General features: G+C 40.5%; 1 protein-coding gene across 2 annotated transcripts; it reads right to left on the reverse strand.

The window, feature by feature from the left end:
* Positions 1-1,631: 1,631 nt before the first annotated feature.
* On the reverse strand, positions 1,632-15,272 carry TMEM38B (transmembrane protein 38B). Of its 2 annotated transcripts, none has more exons than XM_041464582.1 (6): positions 15,099-15,272; positions 10,571-10,727; positions 7,867-8,051; positions 7,025-7,112; positions 4,904-5,021; positions 1,632-3,011 (listed from the first exon to the last, which is right to left on the reverse strand). In XM_041464582.1, exons 1-6 carry the CDS (start codon positions 15,202-15,204, stop codon positions 2,805-2,807), a joined length of 861 nt encoding a protein of 286 aa, XP_041320516.1. In that variant the 5' UTR covers positions 15,205-15,272; the 3' UTR covers positions 1,632-2,804. The 2 variants fall into 2 exon arrangements, with proteins under 2 accessions (XP_041320516.1, XP_041320517.1); XM_041464583.1 differs by lacking the exon at positions 15,099-15,272 and adding an exon at positions 13,060-13,182.
* Between the last annotated feature and the right edge of the window lie 4,609 nt (positions 15,273-19,881).

Consider the following 19,881-nt stretch of genomic DNA (forward strand, 5'->3'; position numbering starts at 1 on the left):
GGTTAATGACAAAATTAGATGCAGCCAAGTAGTTCATGTGTGCAGCTGTGCTGAATCTGACAAGCTTTACCAGAACAGTTATAAGAAATTGTTAACAAAATTTTCACACAGAGAAGTTTACCAGAGATAGAAAACTATCAATCAGCATGAAAGCTGGGAATTGTTTATTTAAGACATCCTGGACACACTGTATTAATGTCTCCTACAGAATTCAGGTTAAACCCTGAGCAACTGGTTATCTTTTTCTGTGTCATAAAATGTAGTTCTCAGAACACTTGCATGTAGCTTTTTTAAGCACCCATCCTTCAGCAACACATGATACCTTTAAACACAAAGTTTTGTTTTCATGGTGCTTAAAACAGGATTTGTGTAAACGTAACTTGTGTTCTTTCTCACAACAATATAAATTTTTTGTGTGTTGTGTATTATTTTTAAGGTGTTCAGACAAGAAAACGTTTTAAAAAATTTTAATATTGTTGACTTTAACTCTGAAAATGAATACAAAACACTATATTTTCCCCTCTAATTGTAAACTTGCTAAAGACTTATTTTAAGCATATTTTCACATTGACTTGGGGTAGGAATAGCCAGTTTTCAGGCAGAATTTCACACATGTGTAACAGTTCCATGCCACAATCCCCTTCTGTATGATTCATGTGATCTAGAATACACAATTATTCAGAAAAACATCCAAAACCTTAAAAAACCATGGACAGGCAGCATGTGCTGGTGCAGCTTGATAACTAGCTGATTGTTAAGTAGTCAGCTGGCAGCTTCAAGTTAATCCATGACATCAAGCTACAAAAAAATGAGACACCAAGTGAATACTCCAAGCATTTGTAACTGAACACTAAGTTTCAGTGTAATATGTAAGGAATATAACTCCTAGTTTGTCCAAAGAGTTTCAGGTATTTTGTTTTAGTTCTTCTTAAGTGTTAAAGAAAATAGTAATTTTAGTTTTCAAGGTACAGCACATTTGCAATGAAGTTGGATTTCAAACTGAGTTCAATGCTTTTGGTCATCACCATGGAAATGTGACTACTCAGGCACAAGAAATTTCTTTGGTACTTTTATTTTTCTTTTCTCTAAGCACAGCATTGGTGACAGCTTTTCTAAATTTAGAGATGTACCTGGAACAAGAACTTTGTCTTTTCAAATCAGATCTCCCTCCACATTCTCTTTGGCATCCTGCACAAAGATTAACCTAACACCTCTTTGCTGAACAATGCTCTTCAAAGCAGTACTCTGAAGAAAATAGTCTAATTTTGTAAAAGTAGTTTATTCTAAAAATTGGCACATCAATGAAAAGATTCCCCTGAAAAGATTCTATTCTTATGTATTGTAACATCTTTAAAATGCCAAAGTTCTCAGTTATGAAGTGTATGCCACTTAGAACTGCTTCACATCTTGAGTAAAAAAAGACAACAAGCAGAAAGCAGCAAGATTTCAGCAAATGCTAATAAAAATTTCAGTGCTTCTGACATTAAAGAGCAGTTTAGGTTGGAACAGACCTTTAAGATCATCAAGTCAAGCATTAACCCAGCATGGCTAAGGCCAACACTAAACCATATCCCCATGAGCAATACCTACCTGCTCTTTTAAATCCCTCCATGGATATTTACTACATATCCTGGTTGTCCTGTTCCTGATGGCTCTCAAGGTGACCTGCTCCATGGCCTCCCCGGCACCGAGGGGACGTGACAGGCCTGTAATTCCCTGGATCCTCCTCCTGACTATTCCTGTAGATACGTGTCACATTTGCCAGTCTCCAGTTAACCGGGAATTCCCCACTTTGCCTGAACTGCTGGTAAATGATTGGAAGTGGCCCAGCGAGCTCTCTGCCAGCTCCCTCAGCAGCCCTGGGTGGATCCCATCCCACCACTTGGGAGTGTCCAGGTGTTCTAGCAGCTCACTGACCACTTCCTCATGGATTACGGAGGTAACACTCTGCTCCCACCCCTGTGTTGCAGCTCAGGGTGCTGACTAAACAAGGCAAATGTACTGTCCAGTATTCTTTCTAACAGAGTTTGTCTTTGAAAAGAAATAAGTACATATGCTTGGAAAAAAATGCAGGCAAAGATGTCTAGACACAAATGAAACAGAAGATAACTACAAATCACTTGTAAAACACTAGTGTGGCAAAAAACACCTACATCTCAAATGTTTGCAAATAAGAGTCCAAGTAAGCCAACAACAAAATACTGATGTGTTTCTACTTGCTAACTAAGATTTGTTAAAGTGCCAGATAATGTACTTTCATTTTAAAACATTTAAAAATATTTTAAAATATTTACTTTAAGAAATGAATGCAATGTGAATTACAACAATAATTCAGTTACTTTTCTAGTTAAAGGCATTAAATCGGTACATTTTTATGGTTTTACGGAGTGCAATGTGACTAAGCCTTACTTAATGACTTTCTTATTTGGGATGTGCTACAGTGAACACCTGACAGTATAAATCAGTGTTATCAAAATGACACATAAAAACTGGGTGATAGGAAGACGTGAAACAAGTGATACTGTAGGAAAAAAATGTGATTGTCACATTTGTGAAAATATCTTTTTAACATATAAGCATCTGAAGTTGCCATAAGTACAAAAATTAGTAAACTTTTAACCACTATAAAAGTTCATAGTTTTAACTCACAAATCCGACATGTGCATTTACACATAGCTTGCATAACACATCCCAAAAAGGCAAACCACAACACAGCCCTGTTTTCCTTTCCTTAGAGAAACTTCTCAGCCAGCCTAATCTGGAAGACACACATCTTCATGACCATCACAAGGATTTCAAGTCACTTATTCTGTTTTCTTTGCTTGTTTTTTCTTAGCACTCTCATGGTGCTGCTCAGAAGGCTGGTCACAGACTGAAGAGCCGTTGGAAGATGTGGCACTTTCACCCTTCACTTTGGAAGGTGTCTTTCGTGAGCCAAAAAACATTTGGCCCACTGCAGCCTCAATGGGAGCAAGTGGAGAAGTTGCACATCTTGTCAACATCATTTTTACCTACAAAGAACAAGGATCAAATTACAATAAAAGTAGTGATGGCTGCACAGGCAAACAAAGCTGAAGGGGTGTATGGCATTTTTAACTTTCCATACAAGGATGAGGCTGTGCAATTACCAACAAAAGTCTGCTCGTTTCAGCTGAAATTGGGCAAAGAATGCTTTTTTTTCTGACCAACACCCTTCACACAGCTATGAAGGGGGCCTACAGGGAAGTCAGAGAGGGGATTTTTCCTTGGGAACTGTAGAAATAGGACAAGGGGGAATGGGTACAGATTGAAAGAGGGGAAATTTGAGCTGGATTCTAGGAAGAAATTCTTTACAGTGAGGGTGGTGAGATACACATTGCCCTGAGATACCCCAACCCTGGTAATGTTCAAGACCAGGCTGGATAAAGCCTTGACAAGCCTGGCCTTGCAGAAGATGTCTCTGCCCATGGTAGGGGGATGGAAATGGATGGTCTCTGAGGTCCCTTCCAGCCCTTAACATTCTATGAGTCTATGTTTCTATGAGCTATACAAAACAATGTGCACAAAAAAAAAAAAAATCTCTGTAAGATTAATCATCCTGAGAGTAAATCACATTTAATGCCATACATTTAAGGTGAAGACCAACTTACACTTTTATGAGTAAGTTTTGTGCCTTGTTCAAACTGAAAAACTAAACAGAGTGGCTTCCTTCCACTTAAATTGGAAGAATGGAATATGTAATTACATTTTGAATGTACAGGTCCATAACCAGACTTTAATTAGAATTCCAGACAGCCATATTCATTCCATAAAGTTCCGAGATTTAGGTGGGCACCCCTGAGGACATGTAACTTGGAATCAGGATTGAAAAAACAGTTTTTCAGATCTGGGTACTGGACAAGTTCATATTGCAACAGTTTCTACAGCTTTCAGAGACATGACAAGTTTCTAGGAGACATTATTAAAGGACTATACCAGATACACTGTTGCTTTATTAGTTTATTAGATAAGTGGGTGTGAGTTCCTGACCGTCAGTACAACCATCAGTGCAAGGATTTAGTTAGTCCAGTGCAGCTGGACAGACAGCTCCTGTGGACACCTGCAATTTCTCCATTCCAGAATAACATTCCTTTCCTCCTTCATTCCCAGCACCCACAGTTCAACAATGCCTTTATCATTTCAGATGGAAAATGAAGGACATAAGCTTCAAGTCTTGGCTCCCTAAAGTTAACTTCTGCAGAATTAAACTTGTCAGCTCCCTCCCAGAAAGGAGACTGGCTACCACACTTCCACACATTCCCTGGCCTGCTCAACACCAGCTCTGAAGCTCTTAAAATTGCCAGATATCTGCTAACAGAGATTATGTTTTCTTATAAACTAGTAATCCAGAAGAAAGGCATCATCCTGGAAATGAACAAGACTGGAAGGACTGAAGACTTCAATAGAGAAGTAGTGTCTATTTTATTACGGAATAGTTACAGCTACTTCAAAGTAGTTTTGGTATGCTTTCCCTTCCCACCCAAACACTTATTTTGTGAACATTTTAAAGCAAATGAGAATCCAGTTGGTTTGTTTTACAGACCCACTGGCAACTGCATAGGTATACACAAAAGACAGAGAACAGGACAGTTTCTTTCTACAAGAATAAGCTTTTTTTTTTTTTTTTTTTGAGATTACAGGCATACAATATGTATGGAATATCAAACACTGAGTGTCAAAATTCCTGATTTTTTTCTTTTCCTCCCTGTCCCCTGCATACATTGAACAGAATCAGTAACAGAACAGGTCTTCCATTCTGCTCATACACAGAACTCTAAACACATTACTTCAGCAGAAGCTAGCCTTCCCATCAAGCAGCATGCATTTTAACAATTAAATAAAATATTTTCTGTGATATGGTCACTAGCAACTTTCAAGTTCTTACCTTGAAGACAACAAGAAAGATGGTGTATAAAAACACAAGGTTGTGTTTTGCTATTGGCAAGTACTGTCTGCGTTGCAGGGTGAAAAGAACTGCTCCTATCAAAGTTACCTTCACAGGGCTAGAAATCAAACAAAGAATGTTAATTTCTCTTCTCTGCTCTACAGTGGAAGCTGCCTGGAAAGCAATACATATTCTTAAGTGTGCAAAATAATTATTTCTGAATGGAACTAACAAAAACTTGTGGTAATAGGGGTAAGGTCCAAAATCCAGCTATAACTAAATGAAGATTGTCACTTTATATACTATTATTATGCTTTCAAGTCCAGCACTACTTTGCACACCCAGAAAATTCCTATTTGAAAAATACTCAAATCAGTGCTTCTATTTAGACTTTATACGTCAGCTTGATTCTCTTCTTCCTCTCCCAATATATCTTATTGAAGAGTTAAATTACAGAGCTCACACTACTTGGACTAGACATAAAAACAGGTTCCTATACTATACTACAGGAGTTAGTTACTCCAAGGAGTTGCTTAAGGTGTTGAAGAGTAACACAGTCCAAGTCTTGGTCCTCTGTAACACCCCAGCCGCTCTGGGGCTGTATCCGACTGGAGCCAGGCCTGTATTACCAGGTTTTGTCAACATAGCTGTGCTGGCCTGAGACATGCAAAGATTTCCAAACTATTTCCACTTTGCAGCAATCTTTGTTGTGGTACTAAATCCCTTCCTAGGAATGCAGACAGAAAGCAAGAGATCTTTGGTCAGTTATCCAGAATTCTGTGCATTTCTTAATCTGCATGTGACATGTACAGGTGACATTCATGTTATCACAGAGCATCTATTGTGGATCTGTTCTTCGCTGTCTTTTCAGGAGCCAGAAAAGTACATCAAATTCCTGCTTAAGAAGCCCAAAAAACAACCCTGTGTACACAGGCATCTCATCCATTTGCAAGACGTTCGATGCTTTTAACTCTGTAACTTAGTTCAATTTAATGCTCTTAAGACTTATACATAAACAAAACTTTTGAAATCTTTTTTGAGTTACTTTGAGCCATACCCACAGTGGAGAAGGAGAATATATGCAAGTGATGCCAATCAGTAAGCATTGTTCTGGTGTTGCACCTGTAAAGACAGTTTTACTTGTGTCTACAAGTTATTTTTGACACTCACTTTTTCTTCTGGAAGTTTACTTTCAAGACTGCCATTTAGGCACTGACAAGAGAAAGAGAAATTCTAAATACTTAGAATTTCAGAAAAAGCCAACAACTAACACAATCCACAAAAAGTTGAAATATTGCCAAAGAGAAGGCTACAAATGTCTCTCCTGTTATTCTGTGTCTACGAGTGGCTGCTGAAAAGCAAGATAGCTTTTTAAAAAAATAAAATTATTATTTTTAAAGACCTGACTGTAACCAGGGAAAGATCAAAAGAATTTTAGGAAATTATCACAGTGACCTTATCTTGACTTACAATAATAGCTTGTGGCTTTCCAGCCTGTTTCAATTCTCATTTTACAGAGAAAACCAGGAGGCATGTAATATTCCTTATTCTTTGCTTCTTGCAAGAGAAGGAACTTTTCCCATCTTGCAGGTCATTTCTGCTATACTGAATAACCAATTTGTACCTTCTCAAATAATTGATGTCTTTGGAGGAAAATAGCACTGGCAGCAAAAGTAAGAGTGACAGTGTTCAAAGGAAGCCATCTTAGTGATGCTCAGAACATACACCAAAATTCACTTGTGTATTTCTAGTACCACTGTGCTTTCATTTTGGACAGAAGACCATGTCCCTCTAAGACAAACTGAGCCAATACTGCTTTCTAGCAACTCCCCACAAGGTCTTTACTACCTTCTGACAAGTTTTGTTGACTTCTTCCCATTTGCAGCTCTTGGGCTGTGAACATAAAATGATTAAAATATCTTCTAAAGTCCCAAAGTTCATTGTCCCATCTTTCAAAGGATACACACCAAAACAAAGTACAAATATGTCCTAATGGAGCTTTTTTGGTTGTTTTGGGTTTTTGTTTTTTTTTTTTGTTTCAACCACTGAAAGTAAGCATCCACACAAGGAGCCCGTGAAACAACAGCTAGCTTGTTGCAGTTTTTAAAAAAAAAAACTTACTAGGACATCTGCAGGAGCTCATTGGTTTCAGGTTTCCACACTCCTCTCACCAGCTGCTCAAAGTTGGAAATTAGGCCACCACCAGCACCTGAAATTGCAGAGATTTATGGCAAGTTTCCACTGACTGCTACCACTACTATGCCATCGCTCCCAGAAAAACTCATGACACCAGGTGCTAAATGTGGCACCAAAGCCCAGACTTAAAAAGATTTAATCCAACCTCTCATGCAAACAAGATTCAAACGACAGCCACAAAATGTCAGAGGTTGAGATACTCAGCAAGAAGCTCAGGTCTGCCTGTAAGTGACAGCATCTGAACTGGTGCGATCATCACATTCACACGTGCTGCTTTCCACATTAGCACAGAAGCAAGCAGAAACAAGAGCTGCACAACTCCTTTCTGAAGCGACCCTAATGGTGTGGCTGCAACTACAGCTGTCAGGGAGGTGGCTTCCAGAATTCCAAATGGCAGGCAGGCAACAAGGGTTATCCCTACGTTTAAAACCAAGTAATGGTTACAACCCAAAAAGCTAAGATACCCAGCTCTCTTCTTCAGCCTCATGCAAGGACACAGCTCTGCTGTTGGAAAGTGCAGCAACAGCTACACAGATTTACTTCTTTATTGTCATCAACTGCTCATCCTGCAAGCTCTTGTAAGACTTTCTGAAGGCAACTCCCCTCAAAGTCCTTCAATGTCACCCTTAATTCAGGCAGACAATCTGCAGCACAGGTTTTTTCCTTCAGGGGACATCACATGGTGCTACAGCTCTGCTGAGGGGCTAGACATTTAAACACCACCCCAAAAAACCCAAACCCTCAGAAAAAGATGCTGTGCTTGTTACCTCTGGCCCAGCCCACAGCCACCATGATAAGGCAGGCATCTTTGTAGACAGTGTCTGCATGTGCAATGCCATCTGTGATCTTCCAAGTCCTTGTCACTTCTTTCATTCCTGCCACCAGAAGACGAAGAGGCAGAAAGGAAAAGCAGCGGCAGAATATGTCTTCTGGGCAGTAAAACACTAGATACCTGAAAGTCATCAGGAAACAAAACATTAGCCACATTTTTTTCTGAGGAATTATCTTTTCATAATCTTTAAAGATGTTTTTGGAATATGACTAGCAGTGCCTGATATACTACTGACAACTCCAAGTCTTGTGGCACATATCTTGGAAAAATTTGAAAAGCTTCTGAGCACGCCTGAGCTTTTGCACCAAAACCAAATACTACTGTCTCATTGTCACAGAGAAGAATCTGCTGAAGTCCATGTGAAACAGCTTTACATTTTTCCAATTGTTCCACACCTTATATATCATATTTTTATAAATCAAGTCATTAAAGTGATATCTGATTGACTTTGTGCGGTTTATCTTGTGAGTTTTGTTTAGTTTGGTGTAGGGGGTTGTTTTGTTTTGGTTTTTTGTTTGGGATTTTTTAAAAAATATGATTACAACAGGGTGGTAAATTAAATGCTGACTCTGTGCTTCCAGACTGTAGGTACCTGGAATTATATAACTTCAGCAAGAATGCCTCCACTACTTAATGTCATACCAGATGAAATGCATGGCTATTTTTAAACACATTTAACTCACCAATTCTAGCTTTTCCAGCTTGCCAATTACAGTCACATTTTTTTATCCAAAGCATTGAAAGAACACTACACAAAATATCTTTGATCAACTTGTTTTTAAAACCAAATAAAGATGGCTAACATTAAATCCTAAGTGACAGTAAATTTTAAAATATTAGATTATGTACTGTTGTATTATATGTCTTCAATAATAAATACAACTCAGTTCTTACTGAGACATTCACAAAAACCCAATCAAGATTAAGTACCTTGATTAAATTATCTTAAGTAGATTATTTCAGCACAGGAGTAAGAGTAGTAATTGCATAAGAGCAGCAAAAGTGTTTAAAAAGAAGGATAAATTTTGTTTTATTAAAAAAAAACCCCACTGCCCCTTGCTTTAAGGTTTTTGATCTCAAACCTGCCTATCAAGAATTTCTGAGGCCCTTCCCTTTATCTCTTATTGTAAAGTCAGATGCCTCTGCACGCAACCAGGCTTCAATCAAGCCGAAGATGTGGAGAGAGGATTTATTTTACAGACTACCACAAAAAGCCATTTAAGCCACCCGCTCACCAGACAGCTCACACCAGAATTAACTCAGATCTGCAGAATGTGGGTTTAGGACCCTGGAGCACGGGTGACAGGACCGGGGCTGGCACTGAAGGCCCACCACGGCATTCCTGCCTGTAATCTCTGCTAACAGTAGATGCCGCTGTCCTACAGACTATTTAGGAGCATTCCTCAAGCCCAGCACGACTCCACTCACTTTCCAGTCCTAAGTGTGGCTCGAGGAATTCCATTCTGCATGATCCGGGACCAGGAATTAAGGTCGTTACACTCAGGAAAAGTGGACTTTGTAAAGCTGGAAGCTTAAAACGTTTTGTAACGTTCACAGCTTCTCACTAAAACCTTTAATTTGTGCACAGCAAATCACATTTGATCACAGTGAGTTAAACAGAAATCCTGCTCTCCTCAAGTGTATTCCTAGCTCGTGTCACTTGATGAAACAAGCAGTCTGCCCACATCAGACTAACACAACCACAGGCAGGTTCTGTTAATAATTCACTAATAATACATGTTATTCATTTCACCAAATTAAATATGCCATCTTCTACTGCAACACAAAGGCCATAAAACTAATGCATATACCCAGACAGATAGAAACACTTGATCTCATTTTAATGAATTTGCAATTGTAAAACTTATGGGGCAAGTGGAACTTAAAGGATTTTAAGCAGGCCAGACTATCTAAATACAGTGACTGAGATTTTTAAATTCAAAACTCCACTGCTGCTCATGAATTTTGTTAAGTTTGAAGTTTTCTTTAAAGATCACTTTCTGGAACAAATAAACTCCACTGGAAGGCCACATTTATATGAAAATAACTCCAGAATGTTTTTTTTTTAACACCAAAGCAGGCCAAAATGCCTAATACTTGATTCAATCATACTATTCAGATAGCAACTGTCTTCTACCACAACACCTGCCCATCTGGGTAGGAATGAAATACAGAAAAAAAAATGTGTCTGGAAGTAGGAACTGGAGGAAAGATGTGTCTTGGAACCTCAGTTACAGGAAAAAACAAAATTTTACATCAGCCAGGTTCTGGTCTTCAAGAGCTACTTTTTAAAAACTTGACTGCCTTTATGACATACCTATATTCAGTAAATCAGCAACGGAATAACTTTATTAAAAAGTAATGTTTGCAGCTGTTTGACCAGGAATACTACAAAAAACTAAGGCAAGTCTGATCTAGCAACAGAGCATTTTGTTACACAACAGGCTGTAGGAGTTGCTGTCTGTTCCCAGAGAACATAGCTGCTGTGACACTCTGGATGAACAGACAGCATCCAAATCCACAACACTTTTAAACAAAAATTCTGATTTACACAGAACCTTGACAGTACAGTATCAATTTACAGCATACAGCTTCCTTAGAGCCAATATCACCCATTTTACTCAATTGTGGCTGCTTACCAGACTGAGGATGCCAGTAGAATGTTTATGGTCTTTGCCAGAAATGCTACTGGAGGTTCACCAAGCATCAACGAAGACAAAACTGAACCCCCAAAGCAATAAAGCATTGCACTAAACCAGCAGGCCAACGGACTTCGGACCGACACTTCCACAACTCCTGTGGAGGAAAAAAAAAAGCATAAACAGAAATGAAAACTGGAGAATAACATCATGTTTTAAAGGTCAGTATTTTTCAATTTAGTTCCTTTGGGTAATGAAAAATCCTCCAACGATCAGTAGGCTCTCACAGGAAAATTTTCTAGAAATACAAACCTCAGGGTATGGTGACTTTAACTTACACTCCTAAGCAGAAGTTTAGGCTGACACAAAGTGTTCTCTGAATATCTTTTGTGCATTAGTTTGTTATATCTAGGTACCAAGAAGAAAAAGCTTTCAGAGCATAGCAGTGAGGTCTTGCTGTTAACAGCCAGACACAAGGACACACTTGCTTTCAAATTTGTAATAAAAACACCTAAGTGGCTAATCTAAACAGGATTGCTGACATTTGGAGGGTTATTCTAGGAATTCCATTTCTGCTTTTGAGTGTTCCAAGAACTCAAGGTAACTGTTTTCCTTTCTTTTCTCATAATATCCTGCTGTGATTGCTGGCCAAAATGAAAACGGCATCCAAGGCAATTATCAAATCGTTTTCACCTGCACTCTTGAAGAGAGGAAAAAGGGTTACCTTGAACTACAATAAAAAATGTAAATTTCCCTCATTATTAAAAAGTTGACAGTTTGGTTTATTTCATCATCTTTAAAATTAACTATCATTTTAAAATACAAGTCAACTATGCCAAAAAGAGTACTTAATACTAAAAGGTTATACTGGAGGTAATGGGAAGTATTAACCATTTTCAGAGGACAATAACATTTTATCAAAGCTAGAAATATCCTCAAGTAGTTGTTTTGATTATTTCCTTCCATTTTAAAAGTCCAGTGTTGCCAAAGCCTCCCCTTTACATTGGTTCTGAGCTGTTTGCCTGAACAAGTTTAATTTTCCATAGTCCAAAGGCTGAAGTACACAAAAGCACTACTGTCTGCCCCAAAATGAAATTTGACATCTGTTCCCAATTCAGAGCAGAAGCTTTGGTCTATCAGGCATTTCTGTGGGAAAAGAAGCTTCTACCCAAAATGAGAGGCTCAAACATTTAAAAAAGCATACAGCACTCTCAATTCATTCAATGTATTAACAAGACTGTTCCAGTTTTAGTGCTGGCATAGATATCAAGTACTGCAGCACTATCAAAATGCCACAAAACAGCCAATTTATAAAAATGAGCACTCCTAAGCAATCCAGAATACTTGAATATAAAACCATATCTCTTTTATCTTTAACTATTTTGTAATTTATTTTTCAAACTGCAGTACCTAGTGCTCCAAGTAAGACACTTGCAAATTATTAATGGCTTGTGTTTACTACTTTTGGAGTAGGTTTAAAATTAGGTATCTGTTCTCTCTTCAGATCCATTCTCCTGCCTTCCAACAATCATCAGCTTCTCCACACTTCCTTTGCCCCACAATTTGGATTTTCAGTTTTGAGGGCAAAGTGGTTTTCAGTTTTGAGGGCACATCCAGACTGCCCTCTACCAGTAAACTCTACAACAATGCAGGTAAATTTCTTCATTTTACAAGTAAAAGGTCAGGAAAGTGGAACCTCTATTGCACTTCAAGATTTTTCTGCTGGTCAGCACTAGAAATGGCTCAAATGCCAGTTTTTAACAATTCATACCTGCTTCCTAACAAGGAATACACACAAAACAGAAGACAATGAGACAAAAAAGTTGAAACTAATTAAAAGATCACCTCAGCATTGCTACCTAAATTATTACTAGGGTGTAGCCTTTCAGAAGACAAATTCAGTTTTAAGTAGGTCACATGTTTTTACACAAAGTGGTCATTTATATTTGTCCTCTGATGCATCCTCTAAAGTTAATGAGGCATCACACAACCACGCAATGGGGGATCTGCCAGAAGGCCACCAGCCCTGCAGATGTACACTTCAGAAAGGAAAGGTTTCAAAATACAAGGACTAATTTTGAATATGGTTTTAAGAATTGTTCCTGAACAATAGTAACATTAGAATTGTAACAAAAACAAAAAAAAAAAAAAAAAAACAAAACCAAAGGGAAAAAAAAACCAAAAAAACCCAAACCCAAACAACATAAAACAAAAAACCAAAAGCAAATAAAACACAAACTAACAAACAAGCCCCTTACTAACTATTTCTGTCAATAGGATTATATTTGCTTTAAATTTTTCTGCATGTTCCAAATAAACAATAATGCAGACTACACACACATCCAGTGAGCAAACCAGGAGGATTTGCACAAGTTTTTTCCAGTACCCCATTCAACTACATAGAATTTCATTAGTTAAGATAAAGGATTTATAGAGTCAGACTTAACAGAGCAAAACTATGCTGAAGAAATTATTTCTCTTCAAATCACCTGAAACACATCATAGAAAAATGTCAGGAACAAACCAAATATGACACATCCTCAACCATCAACATGTTTTGCTGTCCCTCCATCCTAAAATAAAAGAAAATTTCCAGTTCTGCAACTGGCTGGAGTTACAGGCAAGCAACTCCTAAGCCATTCCAAAAGCACTAATGAAGAACTCTTCTTTTAAAACACACAGAAAGCAACAAGTCGGTTGTCACTGCTGTAGTTTGCCAGTCACAAGTGAGCAAGAAAGCCTGGCTAGGAGGATTGGAAAAGTCCCAGTTAGTGTGCACCCACTCATGATCCAAATGCCCACACGGAATCTGATTTTAAGCAGTGGGGGTGGGTTGGTATTTTAATGAGACAGTAATCTGGGATAAAATAAATGTGGCTGTAACTTGACCACATAGTCCTTACATCACCAGGCACTCAAGGCTATCCTGTTATTTCCCTGTCAAATTTAGCTACTGTTGTAAGTTTCCGAAAAGAACATAAAGCCTAGACAGCATTAATCGACAATAATATACTGAGTGTTCATAATAACTGCTATTTCAGTTATGATTTAATACTCAGTTCAAACCACTTGGGAAGTGAGAAACAGGCCAGCAGGCAGTCACCTGGATTACAGTTATTAATTCCAACTATTAGAAAATACTCAGGAGTTCTGAACTACCAGCTATTAAGCTGAGAAGACAAAAAAAAAAAGAGGAGCATGGGTCTGACCAGACTTCTGATAGCAATTTTACTTTCCATAAGTGTTGTCTCACTAAAACTACACAGAGAGGCCTCTCATCCTCATCTTTAGGTGTGCCCATTCCAGAGGAAAAGTTAAAGGTACTGCATGATAATGTCAGAAAGTCCCTTTCTAAATGGAACAGACACATTACACAATGCCACAGCCCAGCACCTGTTAAAAATTTTAGCAGCATTAACAAAGTTTGGTGAAGATCCTAGAATGCATAAGCACTTTATACCAGTCTTCACAGTCTGTTAAGTGCATTTCCTCAGCAGATGGTCAAAATTCACCTCGGAACACTTAGGAAGGGACCAAAGAACAAGCTCTCACTAAATGAACAGTGCAGAGCCCTAGAAATCTGAGGCAAGCAGCAGCTCCCAAATTTGCGCTATAATCCCAAAAGCCAGCTCAGTTCCTACACAGTTATCACCTGAGATGCACAGTTACTGCAAACATGTTTAAATCCACAAATCCACACCACAAGTTAGCTTAATTCTAAACACTGAAACAAGGCCAGCATCTACATTTGTGACAAGAGGAGAAAAAAAAAAAAAAAAAAAAAAAAAAAAAAAAAAAAAAAAAAAAAAAAAAAAAAAAAATTAAAAAAAACCCCAAAACAAAACAACAAACAGGCTTGGGGTTAACAGCCACAGTGTAAATTATTTTCTAGAAGAGAGCATGCAGACTGAAGTGCCATGATGTGCTCTCATATAAAACCTTGCTAGTGGAAGTGGCAAGCTTTGCTAAATTCACTTTACAATCCACGGGGTACAGCGCTGACGAGCCCCTGGCACAGGACCTACCCATGAGAGTCCTGAGGTGTTTCCTACAAGGCAGAAAGGCCTTAAAACACCCCCCTGCACAAACAGGGTGTGTGAAGGATGTGAACTCCAGTTAATCTCTCCTCTCAGATGCAATTCTGGGCAGAGAGACACCGGCCTGTGTTACACACACATAAACCCATCAACCCAACTTCGAGGGGCCTCAGCTCTTTTCCTCGAGACCTCAACACTAAACAAATAACCGAATAAAAAACCGAAGGGTTTCCAACAAAACTCTTGGCTGATTCCGCCAGCGCCTCTTAACTTCTGGAAAGCCAGAAAAGCTTGGCCGGGTGTCTCTTGCGGGCGGTGAGACAAGGCTTGCGGACGGACGGGCTGAGGCAGGCGGCAATCCCACCTGCACAGCCATGGGGCTCCCCACGCTCACCCTGCCGGGGCCGGGCACCCCGCGGGGCACACGGGGGAACACCGCGATTGGCATGGCGGTGTGGGGTGTCCGCCCCGTCCCGTCTCGCCCCGCTCACCCCGCTGCTCCTTCAGCGCCAGGACGGAGGCGACATAATGCGCCAGGTCGAAGAAAGGGAACATGCGGAGGCGGGAGAAGCTCAGCGGCACCTGCCACAGCTCCATAGCCGGGCACGGAGCTCCCGGAGCGGCTGCCCGGGACGGGAGAGGCGGAGGAGCGCTGAGGACGCGGCTTGGCCGCTCCCGGCCGCCGTCAGCGCGGGGCGGGGCGGGGCGGGCGCGGCGCCTCACGGGGCCGGCCCTCCCTCAGCTCCGCGGCTCGGCGCTCCGAGGTGCCTGCCCTGCCTTTTGTTTGCCTTTTTTTGGTCAAAATGCTGATAGTCCTGCTCCATGCACAGTTCGAGGTCGGTTGTGGCCTCCCTCAGAGCCGCTGCTGCGTTTGTGCTGCTTCCCTGCGCGCCTCGTGCGCAGGTCGCTACGCTTACCCTGATGCATTCTTTTTTTTCCTTTCCTGTTGAATATTTCTGAAGCTCATCAAGAATACTTAGCATTACCAGAGTGTACACTCGGTTCCACATGTGGTCTTTCCCAGGCTGATGCCGTCTGTTCATCACTTACTGAGGGTATTAATGTACACCAGGTAATGCCAGAGCTCAGCAGAAGTGCTTTAATGCATCTTTACATCCATTTTCATAGTGAGGGCTATCTGCCTCCTTAAAGATCTGTGCCCATGTTGCGCCAATCCCACAGTATTTTCAGCAAAGCTAGTTTGCTCGTGAGCTACCCAAATGAAACATTTTCAAAGATCTGCTAACTCCAATATATATGACATTTGCCTTTTCTTTGTTCACCAGACTCGGAGGATGTGAAGGAAATTCATGTAATTAGGATGGTTGGGGTTGGAGGGGACCTTAAAGCTCATTCATGGACAGGGACATCTTCCACAATCCCAGGTTGCTCCAAGCTCCATCCAGCCTGGCCTTGGACATTTCCAGGGATCCAGGGGCAGCCACAGCTTCTTTGGGCACCCTGTGCCAGGGTCTCACCACCCTCACAGGAAGAATTGCTTCCTCATGTCTTACCTAGATCTATTCTCTTTCAGTATGAAGCCATTCCCCCCTTGTCCTCTCACTTCATGCCCTTTTAAACAGTCTCTCCATCTTTCTGACAGGCTCCATTCAGTTTACTAGTTTGTGAATTTTTTGGCTTGTTTACCCTACTAAATTTTCCCAAAACTGTTTCTGTCTTTTCCATTCAGCTTCCACATGCTGGTGAAAAGAACTCTTAAAGGCTCTAAGTTTTGCACACTGTCTGGTGAAGTTAAGCAAAGCAGTCTGAAAATGTGCATCTTTCACAGGTGGTCTTGAACTTGTTCTTTGCCTACCAAGAACTAATTTCAGGAAATAACTGAAATTGTAGAATCATTCTGGGGAAAAGGTTTATGCCACTCAACACAGCAAACGCTTGAACTTTTCCCAGAATAATTTCAGCTTGCTATGAATAGCGAGCTATTATTTTCATTGATTTGCCTTTTATCAGTACCATATTCACAGAGTAAGTTCCTATTCTCAGTGTCTTCCTTTCTGTGCATCCAGTGATTCATTTGCTCCCTGAGAATTGACCCATGTGCATGTAGCTCATTTCTGTTTCCTGGCCATTTCCAACTTCATTTCATCTACATGAAGAGATCCTAGTTTAGTCAAAGTGATCTCTTACTAGCCTTGTCATTAACAAATCTAATTCTTATTTTCTGTCGTGCTTGTGTGCAGTCCCAGAAACCAGAGTTTGTTTTCTAGAGCAGAATATCGACTTGCCCAGTTTATAGGTAATGAGACATAATACATTAGTAAGCTGCATTGTGTAGCAGAATTGAGTTCAGCATAATTTTGTTTCCCCCTGAGCAGGGCTCTGTGTCAGCTGCAGCTGTGGAGCTACTGACGGGATTTAAAACGTTGTAGTGTTTTTCACTCCTTGCAGTACTGATTTATCCCCACCGAGAGGCATCCGTTTCATTGCTAGGCAGCGAAAACTGCTCAGGCTATCTCGTTTGTGATCGTAGGAGAGGGAGGGGAATGAAAATGGCAGTGACCGCAAGGAACCTACAGTGACGCCAGAAAAAAGTCACGGCTTGGGCCAGCAACATCTGCACTGCAGCCACCTCTGTGCCTGCAACTTGTGTAGAGATACCCAAATTCTTTAACAGTGATACCTCCACTGGTGCTGTTTTGCAGCAGGTCAGCAATACCTGCCTGAACTTTCAATTCTAGTGAGGTCCTCAAATACATAATACTGCACTGTCACTGCACCTGAAGTGTTTCCCTCCAAAGCAGAGTTGTGCTGGTTTGGGCTGGGGTAAAGTTAATTTCCTTCCCCGAGGCTGGTGTTAGGCTGTGTTTTGGATCTGTGCTGAGCTCAGGGGTGATGTTTTTGTTATTGCTGATTGAACATAGCCAAGGACTTTGCCCCTCCTCAGGCTGAGGAGACCCAGCTGGGACAGGTGACCCCAGCTGAGCCCAGGGATGTTCCAGAACATGTGGCATCGTGTTCAGTGTATAAAGTTGGAGGGGAAGGAAGCGGGGACATTTACAGTGATGGCATTTGTCCTCCCAAGTTCTTTGTGACGGGACCCTGCTCTGCTGGGAATGGCTGAACACCTGCCCAGCCAGGGGGAGCAGGGAATTCATTCCTCGTTTTCCTTTGCTTGTGTGAGCAGCTTTTTCTTCCCTTATTAAACTGCCATTATGTCAGCCTGTGAACTTTTACCCTTCCAATTCTCTCCCCAGTGAGAGGGTGGCTGCGTGGGGCTGGGCTGGTGACTGGGGTTAAACACCACAGAGGTAGCTGGTGTGAGGGTGGATCTCATAGTGAGGTGGAAAAGCATGTTAACCACCACAATTTAAACAAGAAAGACATTTTGATGAGTTTTCTACCTCCAGCTCCAGTAGGAAAAAAAGAGAAGCAGTTTATCTAAGACTGCTGGTGACCAGGGAGAGATTCCTGTGTGTTCAGGGTGGCATCTTAGCAGAGCAGAGAACAGAGGAAGCCACCAGAGAGAAACCAGACCACAGAGCACAGTCTGCATAATAAAAGTAGAGTAACAAATAAGAAAACTTAAAATTTGATCAATTTCCAGCTGTCCTGGATATCTCAGCACTAATTTAAAGACAGCAGGGGATAAAACACCTGAAATAATCCTGCTCATCCTTGAGCCAAGTATACAGATACTGAGAGAACTGTGTCAGCATGAGCTGATGGTATTAGTGTGCAAGCTAGGTGCACCTGTCTCTGTGTGTATGTGTGTGTGAGAAACAATTTTTTGTGTTTTGCTGATTTTAAACTGGAAGAACAGATGCCCCTTTCTTTGTGAATTGGGAGCAGGCTAATAGTGAGACCTGAGCAGCACAGTGTGCATATAAGAATTTTAAAGACAGACTGTTGTGTTGTATAAGTGGAAAGCTCAATGTGAAATCAAAGCACAAGCCTGAACTGACTCTCTTGCCCAATGAATGTTATTCTGACCTTACAAAACCCCAATGTAAACACCTGCTGAATAGTTACCCAACTTGCACATTCTCTAGAGTACTTTTCAGCACGGTTATGCTAATTTTTGTGTTTGAAAAAAAAGGTCTGTGTACTTAGCATGGAAGTATAGCTGGTGTAGTTGCTGCTTAATGCAGAATATGTTTATTTAGTGTTTTATTTCATAATGTCTGTTGGCGTCCTACAGGAAATGGCTTGGAGTTCAAAAATAGTGCCTTAGGGGGAAAAAAAGGAGGAGAACTTCTTTAGTATATTTCATCAGTATGCCTCAAAACTTTTACTTTTCTTCCCCAAATCAGGAAATTATATATAATATCTTTTTATGAATTATTAGGGTTTTTTGTCTTCTAAGAAGATCTCTCAAACTCAAGTCTGTTCATCAAAATCAGGTCGGATGAAAATAGAAATCTTTGTCACAATATGGAAGTGGACATTTCCACTGTCTGCTCTCAGCCTACTACATTTGTCATTTGTAGCCATGTACCACACCGCTTCTGTCTCTTTCGAAACAAATTCTTGTTCTGTTCCACAGTTTTCTGCCTTGTTTCCCTGTTCTCCAACAGTTTTTTATCCCCCATCAAGCTGCTTACTTTGATCTTTTAGAACATTTTCCTGTTTCCTGTCTCACCAGCACCATATATTCGTCAACCCTGCATATTTCTTTCAGTGTCACCCCCCACAGCTTGCCTGGTTTTCTTGCTTTCTCCATGGCATCCTCAACATTTACTCGTGGCTTTGTACACCTGTCAGTCTGCTGTCTGTCTCTGAGAGTCTGGCTGTTCATTCCACTTTTGTAACCTTACTTGTGGATGCTTTCAATCTCATAAATAACTCATAAACTCAATAACTCATAAACTCAGGCCCCACCTTTACCTTTCTGCACCTTCCAGCTTAATCACTCTGGTTACCCTCCTTCTTTTCCAGTTTTCCTACAGAAGGTCAGGTCCTGTGTCCTTGCAGATTTTCTGGAAAAAAAAATTGAGAAAATAAATCATAGGAAGTTCAGATGGCCAGGCTTCTCCTTACACAACATTACTCTGGTTTATTTTCCTTGCATGCTGGTTAGTGCCAATCTAAATTGGAAAGTGCAGAAATAATGTTGGAGTTTTTTTTAAACTGAGCAGTGGTGTTGTTTGACTTCCACCTCAGATCCATCCACTCTCACACCAGATTAGGTTCTCACAAATATTTAAGGATCCATTTAAAATGTCTCTTCTCCTGCAGCCTTTGAAGCAGAAGCACTGTGTTTTTTCCTAGGACTGTTTTTCCTTTTTAAACCTAGGACTGTAGCAGCTGTAGCCA

This window comes from Pyrgilauda ruficollis, unplaced genomic scaffold (assembly GCF_017590135.1).
Source record: "Pyrgilauda ruficollis isolate IOZ18807 unplaced genomic scaffold, ASM1759013v1 scaffold180, whole genome shotgun sequence".
Classification (NCBI taxonomy): Eukaryota; Metazoa; Chordata; class Aves; order Passeriformes; family Passeridae; genus Pyrgilauda; species Pyrgilauda ruficollis.